This window comes from Garra rufa, chromosome 16 (assembly GCF_049309525.1).
Source record: "Garra rufa chromosome 16, GarRuf1.0, whole genome shotgun sequence".
NCBI lineage: Eukaryota > Metazoa > Chordata > Actinopteri > Cypriniformes > Cyprinidae > Garra > Garra rufa.
The window spans coordinates 37,277,047-37,297,717 of NC_133376.1; the positions used below are offsets into that span (position 1 = coordinate 37,277,047).

General features: G+C 31.6%; 2 protein-coding genes across 2 annotated transcripts; one reads left to right on the top strand and one right to left on the bottom strand.

The window, feature by feature from the left end:
* Positions 1–3,075: 3,075 nt before the first annotated feature.
* Positions 3,076–6,665, bottom strand: polr2g (RNA polymerase II subunit G). The gene is made up of 8 exons (XM_073820939.1): positions 6,546–6,665; positions 6,165–6,274; positions 5,920–6,079; positions 5,057–5,107; positions 4,904–4,969; positions 4,753–4,824; positions 3,721–3,754; positions 3,076–3,529 (listed from the first exon to the last, which is right to left on the bottom strand). Exons 1-8 carry the CDS (start codon positions 6,555–6,557, stop codon positions 3,516–3,518), a joined length of 519 nt encoding a protein of 172 aa, XP_073677040.1. The 5' UTR covers positions 6,558–6,665; the 3' UTR covers positions 3,076–3,515.
* Positions 6,666–19,330: 12,665 nt separating this feature from the next.
* neurog1 (neurogenin 1) lies at positions 19,331–20,435 on the top strand. The gene has a single exon (XM_073821227.1). The coding sequence runs from the start codon at positions 19,331–19,333 to the stop codon at positions 19,955–19,957; it is 627 nt and encodes a 208-aa protein (XP_073677328.1). The 3' UTR covers positions 19,958–20,435.
* The last annotated feature ends 236 nt before the right edge of the window (positions 20,436–20,671 follow it).

Below are 20,671 nucleotides of genomic sequence, written 5' to 3' on the forward strand. Positions count from 1 at the left end.
TAATTCAGATCGGAACTTATGAGCATGGGTCGCAAATCATTTGATTCAGGTCAGTACTTTGATCAGGGTTTCTGCAGATATGAACAAGTGAAATTTAAGACTTTTTAAGACCTTTTTAATACCACCTTATATGAAATTTAAGACTGAAACCTGTAATGGAAATAGATATTATATTACATGCATATGTAATATTTAATGTGTTTAATGTAAAAAGTAAACAATTTCATGGCTGTCATAAATTAAATTTATTACTGTGATATACAGTGAACTTTTCATATCAGCAGATACTATTCCACACAAAATATCCCCATAAAAGTACCACTAGAAATATCTGATGTAAAAAAAAAAATAAAATTCATCAGTGCTCTATTAGCTTTTACATCTTAAATCTGCATATTTGATTTACCTTTATAAAGGCCTTTTTTTTCTTTTGAAATGTATGCATTACCTTTGAAATTTATTTTATGAATTATATTATATTAATAAATTCTAAATGGCTGTTAGCAGTGAGATTACACAATTTACACTGCAAAATTAAAAGTGAGATTAATGTTTTAAATACATTTATTGATTTATAAATATATAAATTAGAAATGTTGGGTGTGGAGGCATACTTTTAAACACACTCAACTACCAGCAGGTGGCGGTAAGTCACTTCATGAGCGAGTTATTTCAACTGTTTCGAGCAAAACGCTGAATCATAGCAGAACGTTGCTAGGAGAATACTTCTGCTGCGATCCTTGCTTGGAACTATTTTCGTTGATGAAACAGAACAAAACAGTGAAAATATTTTGTCTAATATGTAAGTAACTACTAGACTAACTACTTGTTTATTGAACTAAAATCAATGTAACATTTATAATTGTCAGAATATTCAGCAAAAAGCTCACTTGATATATTACTGAACTATATCATGTTATAAATAAACTAACGTTATACATTTTAAATTTTTACCTCAGTGTGTTTCTTTAGAGTGCTGTTAACGTTACATTCATTTGTTTTAAAGTATGTCACTAGACCAGAAATACACTATCCATTATCAATTTCTGTTTACGTTGAATGTATTAAAATATAAATCTTTCTTGCCTTTCGATGCTTCGCTAGTTGTTTTTGTCACTTCAGTTTTAATCAGGTGGTTTGTTCGGTCGGGCAAGTAAAAAAAAAAAAAAATGTAAAAGTATCTCGAAGGCTGGCGGTCAGCTAGCTTGACCTATATTTATTATTATTATTATTATTATTATTGAGAACATTATATACAGAAAAAGGTAGTTTGACCTGTATTCTGCTGCTGTGATTCTGTCTGAAGACGCAGTTACTTCCACAGAGGGAGGAAAAAAAAATCTACAGTTGTTAGCAACTGGCCTTAGCCAAGCCCTATATTCAGTTTTTTCAAGCTAAGTATCGCTGAACTTGCACTTCCCCATAGCTAAAAAGTTAAATCCATTTTACTTCTGCGGTACAATCCGAGAGAGACTCGCGCCAATAACAGAAAGCTGATTGGCTATTGCATGCTGGTCTCATTTGTAGTTTAAATACAGCAAATTATATTTGGAATAGTGAAATAAAGAACTACAACACCACGGAAACAACAAAAAGATAATTTAAATGAGCTTTAGAGGTAGTGTTACATGGACATCGGAAAAATAAGACCTGTGTAAAATTATTTAAGACCTAGAACAGCGAATTTAAGACTTTTTAAGGCCTAAAATTTAGATTTTTAAATTTTAGACTTTTTAAGACCCCGCGGAAACCCTGTTTGATGCTGCAGCAGGCTCATGAATCAATTGATTCAGATCGGGACTTCGGAGTGTGGATCACAAATGATTTGATTCAGGCCGGTACTTTAAATAATTTGATTTGAATCGGAAATTTGCGTATCACGAATCATTTGATTCAGATCGGAACTTCGGAGCAGGTTTGCTAATCATTTGATTTAGATCAGAACTTTGGAGTGAGCTCGCCAATCTTTTTATTAAGATCGGAACTTCGGACCGCGGATCACAAATCGTTTGATTTAGATCAGAACTTCACAGATCAGGATGTGATTTAGATTGGCGCTTCAGAGCATGTTCGTGAACCTTTTGATTTAGATCGGAACTTAGGAGCATGGGTCGCAAATCATTTGATTCCGGTCAGTATTTTGATGCGGGTTCATAAATCATTTGATTCAGATCAGGACTTCAAATCATTTGATTTGAATCGGAACTTTGCATATCGCGAATCATTTGATTCAGATGGGAACTTCGGAGCAGGGTTTTGAATCTTTCGATTCAGATCAGAACTTTGGAGCAGGTTCGCTAATCATTTGATTTAGATCAGAACTTTGGAGCGGGCTCGCCAACCTTTTTATTAAGATTGGAACTTCGAAGCGCGGATTGCAAATAGTTTTATTTAGATCGGAACTTTGCGGATCGGGATGTGATTTAGATCGGAGCTTCAGATAGCATACATAACTTGGGGCGCAAATGCTTTTCAGATCAGGATTGATGCGGGTTTGTGAATCTTTTGATTTAGGACTTTTTTCATTTATGGGCTTGTATTTTACCCAGAAGCAATGGTTTAAAACTTATAACATCATGATCGATTTATTATAATCACACAGCTTATCACTTCACAAGACAAGACGTTAATTGACGGATTGGAGTGGTGTGGATTACAGTTTTGTTTTTATCAGCTGTTTTGTCTCACATTTTGACAGCACCAATTCACTCCAGAAGATCTATTGATGAGTGATGCCATGCTAAATCTCTTCTGATGAAGAAACAAACTCATCTAAATTTTAGATGGCACAAAAGTGAGTTAGTTTTCAGCCAATGTTTTGCTTTTTTCAGCATAATTTTTTGGATGAACTTCTCCTTTAAATGTTTCAGTAGGCAGTGGGCTACTGTGTGACTGGCATGAAATTAAGTTTCATTTATGAACATTTTCCTGCCAAAGCTGTTACAATGATAATATTGTTTATAGGCAGGATTCATATTGGCAAAAAATCAGCAATGCTCAATGAGTACTATTCATTAAGGATTTCTTACAATAGGACAAGCAATAACTAAAACAAGAAAACCAGACAGACACATGTTCCAAATTTTGTGAGTGCTGTATTACAAAAGAGAAATATATTCAGTCGAAGTACAGGCTGGCTGGGATTTACAAAAATATTTTTAAAAAATCACCTTATATAATAATGAGATGTTTTACTTACAGGATCTTTCAATATTTCACTAGCCTTACTGATGATATCTACCATTCTCTCTGCTGCCTCACTATAAGTCTTTCCATCACACAGAGCCACTGCTGAGCTACATTTAGTTCCCATTTGTCTTGATGATGTTCCACAATTGAACTGCTGCCATGGGGAAACTATGGATATACTAACATTGGGATAAAATGACAATAAAAAAAATAAAGAAAAAAGACATGACTTCAAATGAATGGGGTAATAATTACAGTATATACATAAACTATTTAGCATCACCAGAGCATCAAGTTTCACATTTTCCATATTCTTGGCAGAAGAATCAGCTCACAAGACCTAGAAGAACAAGAATAAAACTCTTAGACAATAGTTGGAGAGCACAACATACATTATACAAAGAATAACAATTATATTATTGGATAAAAACAACATTTGAAAGAAATGAAAATCCATTTTGATATTTTATATATACATTATTTTTAGCAATACAGCTCTGACAGAAAACATTTTCGTCAGGAAATACATACCCAGGTAATCATCCATGAGAGATCCAATCGCAAACTAATAAAAAAATAAAAATAAACAAGAAATAAGTAATTGAATAATTAAAAACTTGGTGGTTACACTACCAGTCAAAAGTTTTTGAACAGTACTTTTTTTTTTTTAAAGAAATCTCTTTTGCTCACCAAGCCTGCATTTATTTGATCCAAAATACAGCCAAAACAGTAAAATTGTTTTACTATTTAAAAAAACTGCTTTCTATTTGAATATATTTTCAAATGTAATTTATTTCTGTGATTTCAAAGCAAAATATTCCTTCAGAAATCATTCTAATATGCTGATTTGCTGATCAAGAAACATTTTGTATTATTATTATTGTCAATATTTAAAACACTCATACATTTTTTTCCAGGATTCTTTGATGAATAGAAAGACCCAAAGATCAGCATTTATTTGAAATAGAAATCTTTTGTAACATTATACATTATATAATTCAAAAGTTTGGAGCCAGTATAATTTAAAAATAAATTATATTGTTTAAAATGATAAATTATACAAGATAGTTTATGGAAATTATAGAAACTAATACTTACATTTAGCTAGGATGCTTTAAATTGATAAAAGATGATGTTACAGACATTTATAATGTTACAAAAGATTTCTATTTCAGATCAATGCTGTTCTCCTGAACTTTCTATTCATCAAAAAAACTTGAAAAATTTTTTACTCAGCTGTTTTCAACATAATAATAAAAAATGTTTTTCAGCAGCAAATCAGAATATTAGAATGATTTCTGGGGGATCATGTGACTGGAGTAATAATGCAAAAATGTCAGCTTTGAAATCACATGAATAAATTACATTTTAAAAAAAAATATTTAAATAGAAAACAGTCATTTTAAATAGTAAAAATATTTCACACTTTTACAGTTTTTGCTGTACTTTAGATCAAATAAATGCAGGCTTGTTGTGCAGAAGAGACTGGTAGTGTATATCCAAACATAACAGAATATTTCTAAATATTATTTAGCATATTCAACAAAAGTGCCAGGGACTTACAATATCATTCTTATCCACTCGAGTTCCCACAATCTTTAGTCGAATTTCATCGTCTTGTTGGATCACTACGTCCTGTTGAAGAAAACAAACTGAAACGTCAAAAGATTGTCTTTGATAAAACATTTCCTAAAGGTGATTTATTGAATCGTACCTCATCGACTGTCTTATAGCACGGAGGATTTGAGTTTGGGTCAAACTCCATCTCAGAGGGAATAGACTAGACATATGACAGATACACAACTGATCACAAATCAATTACAAGTATTTCTGACTATTAAGACAATTATATGTAAATAATACATACATGACGAGAAATGAAACAAGACATGGGGCCAATTTCGGTAAAGAGTCCAACCTGGGAAAAGAATGAGAGAAAAACATTGTACTGAGGTCTGAAAAATCAGCAGCAGGGACAGTAAGTTTTATCAAATCTGTATAAAATATCATTGTGGAAGTAAGTTTTTATACAAGAGCTCCTGAATGTTGTATTCAATCTTGACATTAAAGGAGTAGCTCACTTTCAGAACCAAAATTTACAGATAATGTAAGATGCACATGTCTTTCTTTCTTCAGTTGTAAGGAAATTATGATTTTGAGGAAAATATTTCAGGATTTCTCTACATATAATGGACTTCTATGATTCCCCTAAGTTTGAACTTCCAAAATGCAGCTTTAAAGGGCTCTAAAAGATCACAGGCGAGGAAAGAAGGGTCTTATCTAGCAAAACGATGGGTTATTTTCTAAAAAAAAAAATTTTTTTTTAACCTCAAATGCTTGTCCAGCTCTGTGTGTACTCTGTGTAGAGATTAAAAAGTATATCAATTCTAAAAGTTTTTAGAAAATAACCAATCGTTTCGCTAGATAAGACCCTTCTTCCTCGGCTGGGATCATTTAGAGCCCTTTGAAGCTGCATTTAAACTGCATTTTGGAAGTTCAAACTCGGGGGCACCATATAAGTCCACTATATGGAGAGAAATCCTGAAATGTTTTCCTCAAAAAACATCATTTCTGTACGACTGAAGAAAGACATGAACATTTTGGATGACAAGGGGGTGAGTACGTTATCTGCAAATTTGGGTTCTGAAAGTGAATCTACTCCTTTAAGTCATGCTCAACGAACCAAGAATGAAAATAAGAGCACTAACAGAGAATAAAATTGACCCGTACTTTGTTAACCTGGGTGACGACAGCATCCACAACTTCACCTTTGAAGGGACGGAACACGATGGCTTTGTATTTGACGGGATACAGAACAAATCCTCTGCCAGGCTGGATAACACCTGCTCCGATATTATCGATTGTGGTTACTGCAATAACAAAGCCATACCTGTGAAACAAATAAGACACATTAGAGATCCATATGTCATTACATTCATTGAAAAAAGTCAGATCTCTAACTTTGTTGGACTTACTTTCCCGTACATGTTCCCTCCACCTCAGTGAACAGCTTCTGTTTGACTGTGTTCAAAAGGTTCGGGCCAAAGTATCGTGGATGCAGGAGAATCTCATGCTCCAAAGAGATCTATTGTGATGGTTATTGACAAAATAAACAATAAATGACAAGATTTTACGAAGGCAAATAAGCATATCAACAAAATAGCAATCAATCCAAAATAACTAGATTTGACTAACGTTAGCTAGCTATATATATCCACCCACTCTTTCAAAAACGAGTGAGTGTGCGAATAACTGATACCAAAGAGCATCAATGAATACACAAGCCGAATATATAGAATACTTAACGCTGATGTACTGATACTTTACACGCAAAACCGAAATAATTACGAACTTACGTGATAAAACATCTCTTGAAAGTTTTTGTCTTGATTTTATATGTAAAAGCCGCGAGTATCGATTTCTGCGTGTTCAGGAGCCGACACTCAAAAGCACAAATCCAACTACAAGAGTGTTTCCGGGTCGCATTTCAAATTAAAAGTCATACTATTTCCTACAAGACATTTCCCACAATATACAGTAAGCATAAAAAAGGCTCAACGTCGAGTCAAACATTTCTTAAGCTATTTGTTTTATTAAACAACTATGTATTTAAATTATTTTATTAAATATTTGTTTAGCTATTAAAAATTAGGATTTTTTTTTTGGATTTTAAATGTGAATTATGAGATTTTGTAATTTTCCAGCAATAAACATTTAAGTTTATTTAAATGCCTTTCTGCCTTGCTCTATAAATGGCCCAAAGGAAACAACAAATGAATAAATAAATAAATCATAATAATTTTATTAGAAAATTGTAATTACTTTTAGAAATAACAAATTAATCAACCAAATACATATGCATATATAATAAGTGACTTAAATGCATTATTTTATTATAATTAATTTAATCATTTTCTACAAAACAGAAGTAAATTCTGCTTTCAAAGGAAACTAAATAAATGTATGAAATATAATTAGAATTATGAAATTGTAATTATTCATTTTATAAAAACATCAACAAATTATTGAAAAGGAAACAAATACGCCTACATAATGCATAAATAAATAAATAAACATTATTTTATAAAGTATATTATTATAATTAATTAATTAATCACTTTACGCAACACATAAGTAAATTCATAATACATAGGTAAATACATAATACATAATGCATAACTCCGATATAACACTTTTGCTAAACAAGTACAAAATAAATAACTAATACATTAATTTATAAAATTATAAAATAATTTATAAATCTAAATTCAGCTTTCAAAGGAAACGAAATAAATTAATGTATGAAATATATAATGCATATATGTAAGTGTAATGATACAATTGTAATTATTAATTTAATAAACTCATCAACAAATCTTTATAAATGTAGGTTAATTTTATGCATCGTTCAGTCTTTTTAAAAACATATTTGATAGATCTCACGGCAACACTTTTTTTCTTCAGGATTGCAACCCTAAAAAAGTAACGGGGAGATATTACAAAACATGGAAGTGACGTTTGCGAAATATTAATAATAAATGTTATTTATTATTGTTTTCACAGTAATAATCATCATTCTAATAGCATCTTAACATATGGTAATTGAATTTAATAGTAAGTAAACAGTAATATTGTTGTTTCCACTTTAAGATTTTTACTCGACCAATTGTAAAATTACTACTTTTTGTCAGAATGCAAAGCCAAACATAACCACAAGAGGTCACTGCAATTCTAAAGTTACGCAATAGGACCTTTGAAGCTCTTCTTACAGAACAAGCAGTTTAGTCTCTGGCTTTTATTACAATACTTGCTATGAGGCCACAGAACGCAGTTTCAATGCTTTTGGATACAAAGATGTTGAAAGGAAATACATATTTACCCATAAACTTGAATTAATTGTCTCCTAAAGTGAAACTAGAGCGAAAATTGTGCCAAGCGAAACATTTCTGGCTTTTCATGTTCTTCATGTTGCCATGTCAGGCTACAGAGTCCTTATTAAATCACCAAATACTAATGGATTAGGTTTATTAATTGGACTAGGTTTGCTAAAAACCTGCGATTAAGGGGGAAATGCTGTTTTTTGATGCACCTATCAAGTTCGAGATTTTGGGCTTTTTGGTTTTTCATAAAGTGTTTTTTCAGACTAATGGAAAGAAAACACCCAAAAAACACTGTTAAGTGTTTCTTTTATAGCACTTTATTGTCTATGTCGATAGATTTCAATTACAATGCATATTCTTAAAGGCTGTGAGTTTTTTCTTCTACGCTGAGCCATAAATCTCCACTTTAGTAGCACTTACACACACCAAACTTTATTCCTGTCTATATCCTGAAGGTTTTTATAGAGGGATTTGTTCATATATAATTTGCTTGATTTTATACAGCATTTTATTCCCCCAAAAAATGCTTAAAAAAATATATAGTGTTTCCTGGCTGTTCAAAGCTTTTTCTGAATTGTGACTAAATGAGATACACAAAATTCCCTCAGTAAAAACTTTTGACTCTAATACACTACTATATTGCAAAATGTTATTACAATATAAAATAATGGTTTCTATTATAATATACTTTAAAATGTAATTTATTCCTGTGATGCAAAGCTGAATTTTCATCAACCATTACTTTAGTCTTAAGTGTCACATGATCCTTCAGAAATCATTCTAATATACTGATTTATTATTAGAATGATCTATATTGGATCTATATTGGATTATATATTGCAACAGTTGCCCTGCAAAGTATTTATTTAGAAATTGTGATATTTTTTCAGGATTCTTTGATGAATAAAAAGCTCAAAAGAACAGCATTTATTCAAAATATAAATATTTTCTAACAATGTAAGTATTTGCTATCACTTTTTATCAATTTAACACACCTTTGGTGAATAAAAGTATTAATTTCTTTCAACAACAAAAAAAAAAAGAAGAAGAAAAATTTACTGACCCCAAACTTTTGACCGGCAGTGTATGTAAAAAAAAAAGAAATGCAAATTAGCACATATTTCATTAAATAATGCCTCATTTGCATATTTAAACCTAACATTTTAGAAAACTAATACAAAAAATGTTTGCAATTATCAGTGTAATCAATCATCTGGGAAAGTAAGGTGATAACTATTAGTTGATTTTTTTTTTACCCTATTCACCTGCAGTGTCTTGCCTTAAGAAATAATAAATCAGTAAACAAACATAAAATATGTAAAACATTTAATAAAATAGCATTATTAGGCTACAAAATTGTAATAATTACTATAATGCAACTAATAAGCCAGCAATGAAACATGTGAAAAGAGGTCACTTGCATTAAATGTTACATGACAAATAAAGCTTGTATTTATCCCTGAATGGTATCCTTCCAGTTTTGTTGCTGTTTAGCTTTAATAGCGAGTTTTAAAAGCTTCTTTTCACAAGCAAATAAAAGCAAATGCAGTGGAGTGCTATAGATCAGACTGTCTCACCATTGTTGCTGAGGCAGGTCAGATACCCGAGGACTAAAGCCATGCATGTTGATGAGCACGGGCAGATGTCCACAAATATCTGAGCATGCCGGATGGGGTTTGCATCATGCATAGTCCAAATCGAGGACGGTCCTTGGGGACTTCTTCATTTTGTCCGCGTCACATTCTTGCAGAGAGCTGGCACTGATCGCATTAACCTTGATATTATAAAAGGGCTGCAGATGTCCTCACAGTCACAAGTTCATGGCCTTCGTGTTGTGGAGCAGTGCCTTCATTTAATCAAAGTTCTTATAGTCCCTCTTTTCTATTTCTGTGGACTTTTGCATTCCTATATATTCAGCTCAAATAGCAATTCATCAAATTGGTGCTTTGAAGTGCAAATACTGTCTGGAGCACAAAAAAATATTCATTCTGACCAAAGCTGTGAAAGCATACTTAAATATCAAATATTAGTTGTATATAAAAGCACAAGGCCATGCTGTGCTAAGTGTCCATTATAATTCCAGTGCAAAGAAATATAACAATTGTGCTGTGAGATATGGCATTAGAAATGCAATTTTCTCTATATTGCATAAGGTAACAGCAAAATGCATCAATGCTGAGAATTGTTTAAGGTATTTATGGCATATTATATTGAAGTACATTGCTGAAGAATAACACTCATGTTGTGTTTAATCACTTTAGGTAACACAGAAGTTAATTCAGCTTTTTAAAGAATCAAATTGCTGTCTATGCATAAATAATAAATGAGCAAAACACATTATTTTTTATAAAATATGTTATTATAATTGCTTAATTTAATCACTTTCTGCAACAGAGAAGTCATTTCTGCTTTTTTTAAAAATAATAATTTAATTAATTAATAATATATTATACATTTGTAATTATTGCTTTTAGCAATACATCAACAAATCAACCAAATATGCATAAATAATAAATAAATATACATTATTTTATAAAATATATTATTATAATTAATTAATTGAATCACTTTATGCAACACATAAGTAAATTCATAATACACAGGCAAATAATATTATATATTATATTATATTATATATTATATATTAATATTATATTATAATAATATAATTATTGCATTAATTAATACATTATTTTAATATATTATTATAGTTAATTTAATAATTTTCTGCAAAACAGAAGTAAATTCTGCTTTCAAAGGAAACAAATACATAATGCATAAATAAATAAATACACAATACAATATAAATAATTATTTTAATCACTTTATGCAACAAATAAGTACATTTATAATACATAGGTAAATACATAATACATAATGCATAACTCCCATGTAATGCTTTTGCTAAATAAGTACAAATAAAATAAGTAATTAAATAAGTGAATAATATTTATTACTTTTAGCAATACATCAACAAATCAACCAAATACATATGCATAAATAATAAATAAATAAACTATTTTATAAAATATATTATTATAATTAATTAATTTAATCACTTTATGCAACACATAAGTACATTATAATACAAAGGTAAATAATATTATATATTATATTATATTATATTATATTAATATTATATTATAATAATATCATTATTGCATTAATTAATACATTATTTATATGTATTATTATAATTAATTTAAGAATTTTCTGCAAAACAGAAGTAAATTCTGCTTTCAAAGGCAAGTAAATAAATAAATGTATGGAAATATATAATTATAATTATAAAACTGTAATGATTAATTTTATAAACATCAACAAATTATTGTAAATGTATAGTAAGTTCTGCTTTCATAATGTATAAATAAATAAATATACATTATTTTATAAAATATTATTATAATTAATTAATTAATTTAATCACATTATGCAACACAGAAGTAAATTCTGATTTCAAAAGAAAAATAAATAAATAAATAAACAAATGTATGAAATTATAATTGTGAAATTGTAATCATTCATTTTATAAAAACGTCAAATTATTGTAAATGCTTTTAAAGGAAACAAATACATAATGCATAAATAACTAAATAAATATACATTATTTTATCAAATATATTATTATAATTAATTATTTTAATCATTTTATGCAACACATACAGTAAGTACATTTATAATACATAGGTAAATACATAATACATAATGCATAACTCCCATATAACGCTTTTGCTAAATAAGTACAAATAAAATTAATAAGTAAATAAATAAATAATAAATTAATTTATTAAAAAATATTATAGTTAATTCATTTAATTACTTCATGCAACACAGACTTCTAAACTAAATAAATAAATAAATGTACGAAATCTATAATTATAATTATAAAATATATTACATTTATAAACACATCAACAAATCATTGTAAATGTGTAATAAATTCTGCTGTCAAAGGAAACAAATACACAATGAATAAATAAATAATACCTAATTGTATCAAATATATTATATAGTTAATTAATTTATTCACTTAATGCAACACAGAAGTAAATTCTGCTTTCATTAATAAAATAAATGAATAAATAAATAACTATAAAACTGTAATTATTAATTTCATAAACACATCAACAAATCTTTGTAAATGTAAATGTAAATAAATTCTGTTTTCAAAGGAAACAAATACATAATGAATAAATAAATAAATAAATAATACAGAATTTTATCAAATATATTATTATAGTTAATTAATTTAATCACTTTATGCAACACAGAAGTACATTCTGCTTTCAAAGGGAAATAAATAAATAAAAGTATATAATATGTAATTATAATTTTAGAAATGCAATTATAAATTTAATAAACACATCAACAAATTGTAAACGTATAGTTATTAATTAATTATATTAATTTATAAACATCAACAAGTCATTGTAAATGTATAGTAAATTCTACTTTTACAGGAAACAAATACATAATGAATGAATAAATGAATGAATTAATAAATAATACGTTATTTGATCAAATATATTATTGTAGTTAATTTAATTCACTTTATGCAACACAGAAGTTAATTCTGCTTTCAAAGGAAAATAAGTAAATAATGTATGAAATATGTAATTATAATTATGCAATTGTAATTATTATTTTATAAACATGACAAATCATTGTAAATATATAGTAAAATATGCTTTCAAAGGAAACAAATACATAATAAATAAATAAATAATGCATTATCTCATGAAATATATTGTTAATTTAATCAATCTATGCAACAGAAGTAAATTCTGCTTTAAAATGAAACTAAATAAATAAATGTATGAAATATATCAAATTAATTATGAAATTGTAATTATTAATTTTACAAACACATCAACAAATCATTCTAAATGTATAGGAAAAAAACATAATAAATAAATATTTATTTTATAAAATATATTGTTATAGTTAATTAATTTAGTCATTTTATGCAAAGGAAACTAACTAAATAAATGTATGAAATATATAATTATAACTTTCAAAGGAAACAAATACATAATGAATAAATAAATAATAAATTATTTTATAAAATAAATTATTATAGTTAATTAATTTAATCACTTTATGCAACACAGAAATAAATTCGGCTTTCAAAGGAAACTAAATAAATAATTATAATTATAAAATTGTAATTATTAATTTTATAAACACATCAACAAATCATTGTAAATGTATAGCAAATTCTGCTTTCAAACTAAACAAATACAGAATGAATAAATAAATAAATAATACAGAATTTTATAAAATATATTATTTTAGCTAATTAATTTAATTACTTTATGCCACACAGAAGTAAATTCTGCTTTCATTATTAAAATAAATAAATATAAAATTGTAATTATTAATTTTATAAACACATCATTGTAAATGTATAATAAATTCTGCTTTCAAACAGAACAAATACATAATGAATAAATAAATATATAATAATAATAAATAAATTATAAAATATATTATTATAGTTAATTAATTAAATCACTTTATGCAACACAGAAGTAAATTCTGCTTTAAAATGAAACTAAATATATAATTATAAAATTGTCACTATATTATAATATATATTATATAATATATAATTTTATAAACACATCAGCAAATAATTGTAAATGTATAGTAAATTCTGCTTCCAAAGTAAACAAATACACAATGAATAATTCTTTTATAAAAGGAATAATTCTGTTAACAGCAGATATAAATAATGCATAACTCCCATATAACTCTTTTGCTTTTTTCTGTGACTGATTTTATACATAAAAAATATTATACACTGTAAAAAAAGAGCTTTTTTTAATAAATCTACCTGACTTAACCCATAAAATGTTGTTTTGTCGATATAAAGTAATGTATTTAAGTTGATTCAGCAATAATACTATTTTTGACTTAGATGTTACTATTTTAGGTGTTTTTAACAACTATGTGAAAGAAACAAAACATCTGTAAGCAAACCTAACACGGTTGTCTTTTTTCGACCAACACACTGTTTAGAGATATACTTCTCTTGTGGCGCTTTTGTTTTTTGAGAGCAAAGCCCCAGCGTCTCCAGTGTTGATCTGAGTGCTCTCAGAGCTGCTAGAAAGAAAGCCCTGTTCCTGAGCTCCAGCGCACCACTTTCCTTCCCCCTCTCCCCCTGCTCTCGCCAAAGGTAGCTTTCAGATGCAAAATAAGCAGACATATGGAGAGGAGGTCTTTCTCCAGCCCTCCTAAAGATTCAGATTGTATGACAAATCACGTCCACCACCACCCTCCCAACCCCACACAGAATCTCTAGACAACAGCTTCATTAGAGTGAAAGAAGGAGTTTTTGCAGCTTTGTCGAGTCAAGCTCAGACTTCTTTCCCTTCTCAATTACTCCATTGTTGGCTAGAGATTCAAGTTATTGCACTCAAAACCATATGGCTGATTTGAACACCTACAAGTGATGCCATCAACTCAACCAGTGTTTCAGGGTGGCATTTTTTATATGCGTTGATAAGAAGAAGAAAAAAGAAAGACCGTTGGTCCGCCAAGGCGAAAAGTCTGCTGGGGTCAGGTGTATGAACTTATCATTAGTCAGGGAATGGCTGTATACTTCCTCCCTTTTACGCTGATGTAGCTTGTGCAAAGCTTCTTCTCATTTTAGCAAAGAGTTGCCCTGGTTACTTTCAAATATAAAGTCTTTAGAGACACAGCTCTCATTGTTAGCGCTGATGCAGGGTAAACTAGAGGTAAATTATGCACTTGCACAAACACACCAAGACAAGTGAATGCCCCACCGTAGGGTTTGCATTTAGACTTGGACATCTGATTGATAGTACTAGGTTCACGAACTGGTACATTATGTGTCTGACTCACAAAGAGAGAGCAGAATTTACATTCACGTCGCTTGTAATGAGATTCCATTGCATTTTGATAATAGCACCTGTTCTGAAATCGTGCAAATATACACAAAAAATATGTTACAGGTATACAAATAGGCTCATTTAGATACAGTTAAATGTTTATTAAATGCACTAGCAGAGAGTAGATTTTTAATGTTTTTTAAAGAAGCCTCTTTTGCTCACTGAGCGTGCATTTATTTGATTCAAAGTAGAGCAAAACGAGTCAAATTTCGAACTATTTTTCGTTTTTAAAATATCTGCTTTCTATTTGAATATGTTTTAAAATGTAATTTATTCCTGTGATTTCAAAGCTGATTTTTTAGCATCATTACTCCAGTTGTTTGAGCCTTCAGAAATCATTCTAATATTCTGATTTGCTGCTCAAAAACATTTATTATTATTATGTTAGAAACAGCTGAGTAAAAAATTTTCAGGTTTCTTTGATGAATGGAAAGTTCAGATAAACAGTGTTTATCTGAAATAGAAATCTTTTGTAACATTATAAATGTCTTTATCATCACTTTTGATCTGCTTAAAGCATCCTTGCTAAATAAAAGTATCCATTTATATATAAAACATTATACTTACTCTAAACTTTATAATGGTTTATAAAATGTTACAAAAGCTTTTGATTTCAGATAAATGCTGATCTTTGGATCTTTTCATTCATCATAGAATCCTAAAAATCTACTCAACTGTTTTAAATATTGATAATAATAATAAAAAATGTTTCTTGAACAGCAAATTAGCATATTAGAATGATTTCTGAAGGATCATGTGACACTGAAGACTGGTGTAATGATGCTGACAATGTAGCTTTGATCGCAGAAATAAATTCAATCTTTAAATATATTCAAATAGAAAGCAGTTATTTTAAATAGTAAAAATATTTCACAATATTACTGCTTTTGTTGTATTTTAGATCAAATAAATGGAGGCTTGGTGAGCAGAAGAGAGTTTTCTTAAAAAATATAAAAAATCTTACTGTCCAAAATCCTTTTGACTGGTAGTGTATCTAATGGTAATAATAACATTAAATGTATAAAATGATGATTATTATTAGTAGTATTAGTATTAGTATTAGTATTATTACTAATTCAGCGTCAGTATCAATTTTTTATTTCATTTTCACAAAATACAGTCACTAACAGCCCAGTTATTGAAAACTACTCCAAAAAAGAAAGCAATAAAAAGAAAAAGAAAGATTTTAGGAATATTTAAAGAAAAGATGTAATGCAACATAATGATATTTTATTTGCAGATAATTAAAACACAGGATAAAATGGAGATCTTATTAAATCTCCAAAACTATTAGAACAGGGAGTGCCAAAGTTGGCGCTGTCTTTAAACATTGTAAAAATTGATTTCCAGTCTCTTAAGGCCGAGGCCGTGGGGGTGATTTTCTGATTTGGGGTGTGGTATCCCCGTACAATTGAAGCACTGGAGTAAGGAATTAATTATCATTCAAAAGTAATGGCCCTATTCTGCCCTGCTTGAATTCTGAACAAGGAGAAAAGGTCCTCTGGCCCCGATCCTGCCGCAGCGCCAGGGGAAAGGATTATTCCGGGGATTACCATGTGAAAACTTCTATCAGACTTTCTGACTCAAAGATCTTTTGCGAACAGTAATCGCGTTAATACCCGGGGATTAATGCTGGGTCCAATGCAAAATTGAATTTTAATTCGAATTGCATAAATAGATATAAAATAAATTAAAAGACCATTCTCCCGGAGAATAAAGAGAGCGTCACACGCCAATCCGAGTGCGCACAGGTCCAACAAGAGCAATGCACCTTTCCACACCTGCCATTTTAATGCTGCTCTCTTTTTAATGTTGCTATAGCCATTGTGCATTGAAATATCACTTCTATTCTGAGTTTACTCGCAGCAGACAGACTCTCAACCACGTGCGTTGCTTCGCTTTCTTTTTAAAAAAGTGCAGCGTGCACGATTGTTGTCCAGATCAGACCCTCTTTAAGTAATTCAGTTGTTTCATTTTCTCACGTGTTTCTGCTATTGAAATGCAATCAGGTCTCGTGCACTTGTGCCTAATCCTGTCAAAATCTCCTTGGCAACATCTCTCAGCTGTGGGCAAAACCCCTTCTTCCTCCCCACCGCCCCTTTTTTCCAGGGAGAAAACCCCTGACACATCCATCACTTCTGTGGAAGTATAAGTAATGTTAAGTAACATTGTAAAACAATAACTTTTTTATGACTTTATAAGAGCAATAAGTGCCAGGTCCAGACCCGATCGCTAATGCTCCGACTGGAAGCAAAAGCTGTTTTGCCTCTTTGAAGTTATTACTGACAGGTTGGTGTTGTAATAGTAAAATCGATCTCCCCCCATCACCCCAGTCTGGACCTCCATCAGAGGGGCTTTAAAGGCAATGCATTCGCCATAAAAGCGTAAACGGGACTTTAAAACCCGCATGTTCTACAATCAAAACACGTTCCAATGAGGTCTCCATATGTGTTTATGCGTCTAAACTTGTGCATCTAGTCCACTTCATGCCAGCGAAAGCACAAACGTGCTTCAGAAGCGGGGTGTTTTTGTTCACGCTGGGACTATTTGAATAAGAATAATGCTATTGGAGTGTCGCAGGCCGAGAAAAATGAGTGACAAAAGCTCAGAGGCGCAGAATTTGGACGGGGGACAAGCCGTATAGAGCTGAAAAGAAGAGAGAGGAGAGGCGCACAATGGAACAATTCACCTTATAATCGCTTTGATATATCATACATGCCTGAAGACTCTAAACATTGTGTAATTATTTATAAATGACTGTGCCCCTATCGCCATAATACCGCACGGAGAAAGGCGCCGCAGGTCTCTCCCCAAACTATTTCTAAATAGTGCCCCTTCATTTTTTTTTCCAAAGAGGGGCCGAGTTGCTTGCAATTGAATAAATTGAATAATTAATGAACAATTGTATGGCTGTCTCATAAAGATGTCTTTAAATAAAACTTAAGGCGCTATGCACAGTGGAGCAGTTTGATTGAACTGCATCTTTCACCTTGTGAGTTATAACTCAAGATGAACGCTGCTGGCAGGGGGCAATAAATCCAAATACACCATAAAACGTTATTTTAACGGGTAAATGTTGTCATTTGGCTTAGTATATCTGTTAAAGAATAACATTGTGTCATTAAAAAAAAAACTTTTAATGTCAAATGTGATGAAAAAGTTTTAAAAGTAAAAATTGTACATTATGCAATGCACACCTTTATAATAAAATGTGGCTTAGGACAATATTTGGGTGCAAAAAAATCTAAATATTCAGAAAATCGCCTTTAAAGTTGTCCGAACATGATCTTTATTTAAAATCGATGATTTTGACCCATATAATGTATTTTTGGCTATTGCTACAAAATACCCCAAAATGTCCTACTTAAGACAAATTGCATATATGCAATCTTCTGTTCTTGTGTACATATTTTGTGTTGCATCATATTGTTTAGTTTGCATTATTTATTTGTGTGCGTAAAACTGTACAGAGGCAAATTCTGAAAAACCTAACATTAATGACCTTTCTTATATTCTGTACATATATAGATTTTTAAAACTCGAATATGTAATCATTTAATGACAAGTAGCTACACTTAAAAAACATCTTTTGCAAACTGCAAAAAAGTTTGTATATCGAATTGTAAATCAAAATACAAGCTACTAATAATAATAGCACGTTTGACCTTGTATCTTTGCATCAAACCAAAACAATTGTGTATAAAATAGCACTGCAATGCGCTATGATGTGCTTAGCGCACAAAACGCAATAGATAAATGTGAAACAACTTGTCTCGTAGCCTCGGGCCACTTTGTGATGTCTCTTCTTTTCAATTTCCTCCTCAGATTTAAGTTAAAGTGGGCTTGGTGCATGCTGGACAGATAGCAACAGCTCTGCTCGCGTGGCTGGCCGGCTCTCCGGCTCTCTGATTGGCCAGCGGTGATTACAGGCACGCTTCAGAGGGCGAACAAACAACAGGCATAAATTATGCTAATGAGATGGTCGTGCGGCACGGGGCAGACCTGATGCAAACCATTCATTCATCCTTCACAAAAATGCCAAAGCGAGGGGGGTACGTCCATTGTCTCATCAGGGTATATAAGGTAGGTGAGGCCAGTCGTGTGCCAAGCTCACAAGCTCACACGAGCTGATTGAGGGGTAAGAGCAAGACAGACGCGTGCCTTAAACTTCCACACAAACTATCTGCAGGACTCTGCAAGACCCTGTTTCATCTCCCAGCCCACATACCGTAAGGTGCTTATTGGCAGGAGCAAACATCCTCAGCGCTGCACGCAGAGAACTTGGAATGGCTTGTTTTTTTGGCATATCCCTAACTTGTTTTTGCTATTTCTCCAGGTTTATCAACAATGGAGACTGTCTACTCCGACATGGACACCTCAAGCTGTGACTACTCCTTCACGCACACGGATGATGAGGACTCACGCAGCAGCCTCCACCCCGCGTCCCCCGCGTCCTCCTGCGGCCAGCCACCTGCGTCTCCAGCCGAGCTCCAGCAGAAGAAGAGGCGCAGGGGGCGCGCAAGGAACGAAGCCACCGTGCACGTCGTGAAGAAGAACCGCAGGCTGAAGGCCAACGACCGCGAGAGGAACAGAATGCACAACCTCAACGACGCCTTGGACGCTTTGAGAAGCGTGCTGCCTGCCTTTCCCGACGACACGAAGCTGACCAAAATCGAGACTCTGCGCTTCGCCCACAACTACATCTGGGCGCTTTCCGAAACCATCCGGATAGCCGACCAGCGGCAGAACAAGTCCAGAGAAGCTCCGCTGCTGCTCTCCGGACTAAGCCGCATGGGAGATGCGCCCAGCCCCGGCAGTGACTCTTGCTCCTGGCCGTCAGGCGCATCCTCCTCGTCTTCATCCCCGTCTTACTCCAATTCAGACCCGGGCAGCCCCGCAGCCATGGACGATTTTGGATACTTGCAAACTGATGTAGTTTACAGCTACCGCAACTTCGTGCCTGGCATCTATTAACGCGACTAAAGCATTCTCAAGTCTGTATAGAGTCTGCAGATATGTGTAGTGACTTTGCTGTTACTTTTCTATATAGAACCAAGAGCACAACATTTAGGTATTCACTGTTTGCCTTAACGACAGTTCACAGATGAGAATGTTTTTTGTACGTTTTGTTACCGACATTGATGCCTTTTCCAATATCTTTGCACTTTTTTTGCATGACCTTAAACGCCTGTTGAGAAAATGATAATTTAAAGCAAGACAGATTGGCCTTTGCAGTCCAAGGTGAAAAGTCAATATTACAATTTGTAGAGCGATAAAGCAGAAAAACGAGCGTGAAAATTCCGTTTCAACGCTGTGACAATAGTCTGAATGGACAAGACAAAGATCTGGCCTTATGCATTATGTATTTTGACCCGAAGAAACCTCTCCTGTCTGGCTGATCCCCGGCAGAGTACAGTTAACTAGCTCTCACCACTGCTTTCCCACCACTTTCTTTTTGTTTTATTTATTTAACCTGTTGCTATTGTATTTTTATTGTATATAAAGAGATTTATTCTATTATGTATTTACCTCAGAATATAAATCTGGTGCAAACATGTTTTGTACGAATAAATATAACGTTTTCTACAAAAACACACTCTGTGCTTGCTTGTTTGCTACATAATATGATTCTGATATGCATAAACAACTCATAGCAATGTCTGCCAACATAATGGGCATCATTGTAAT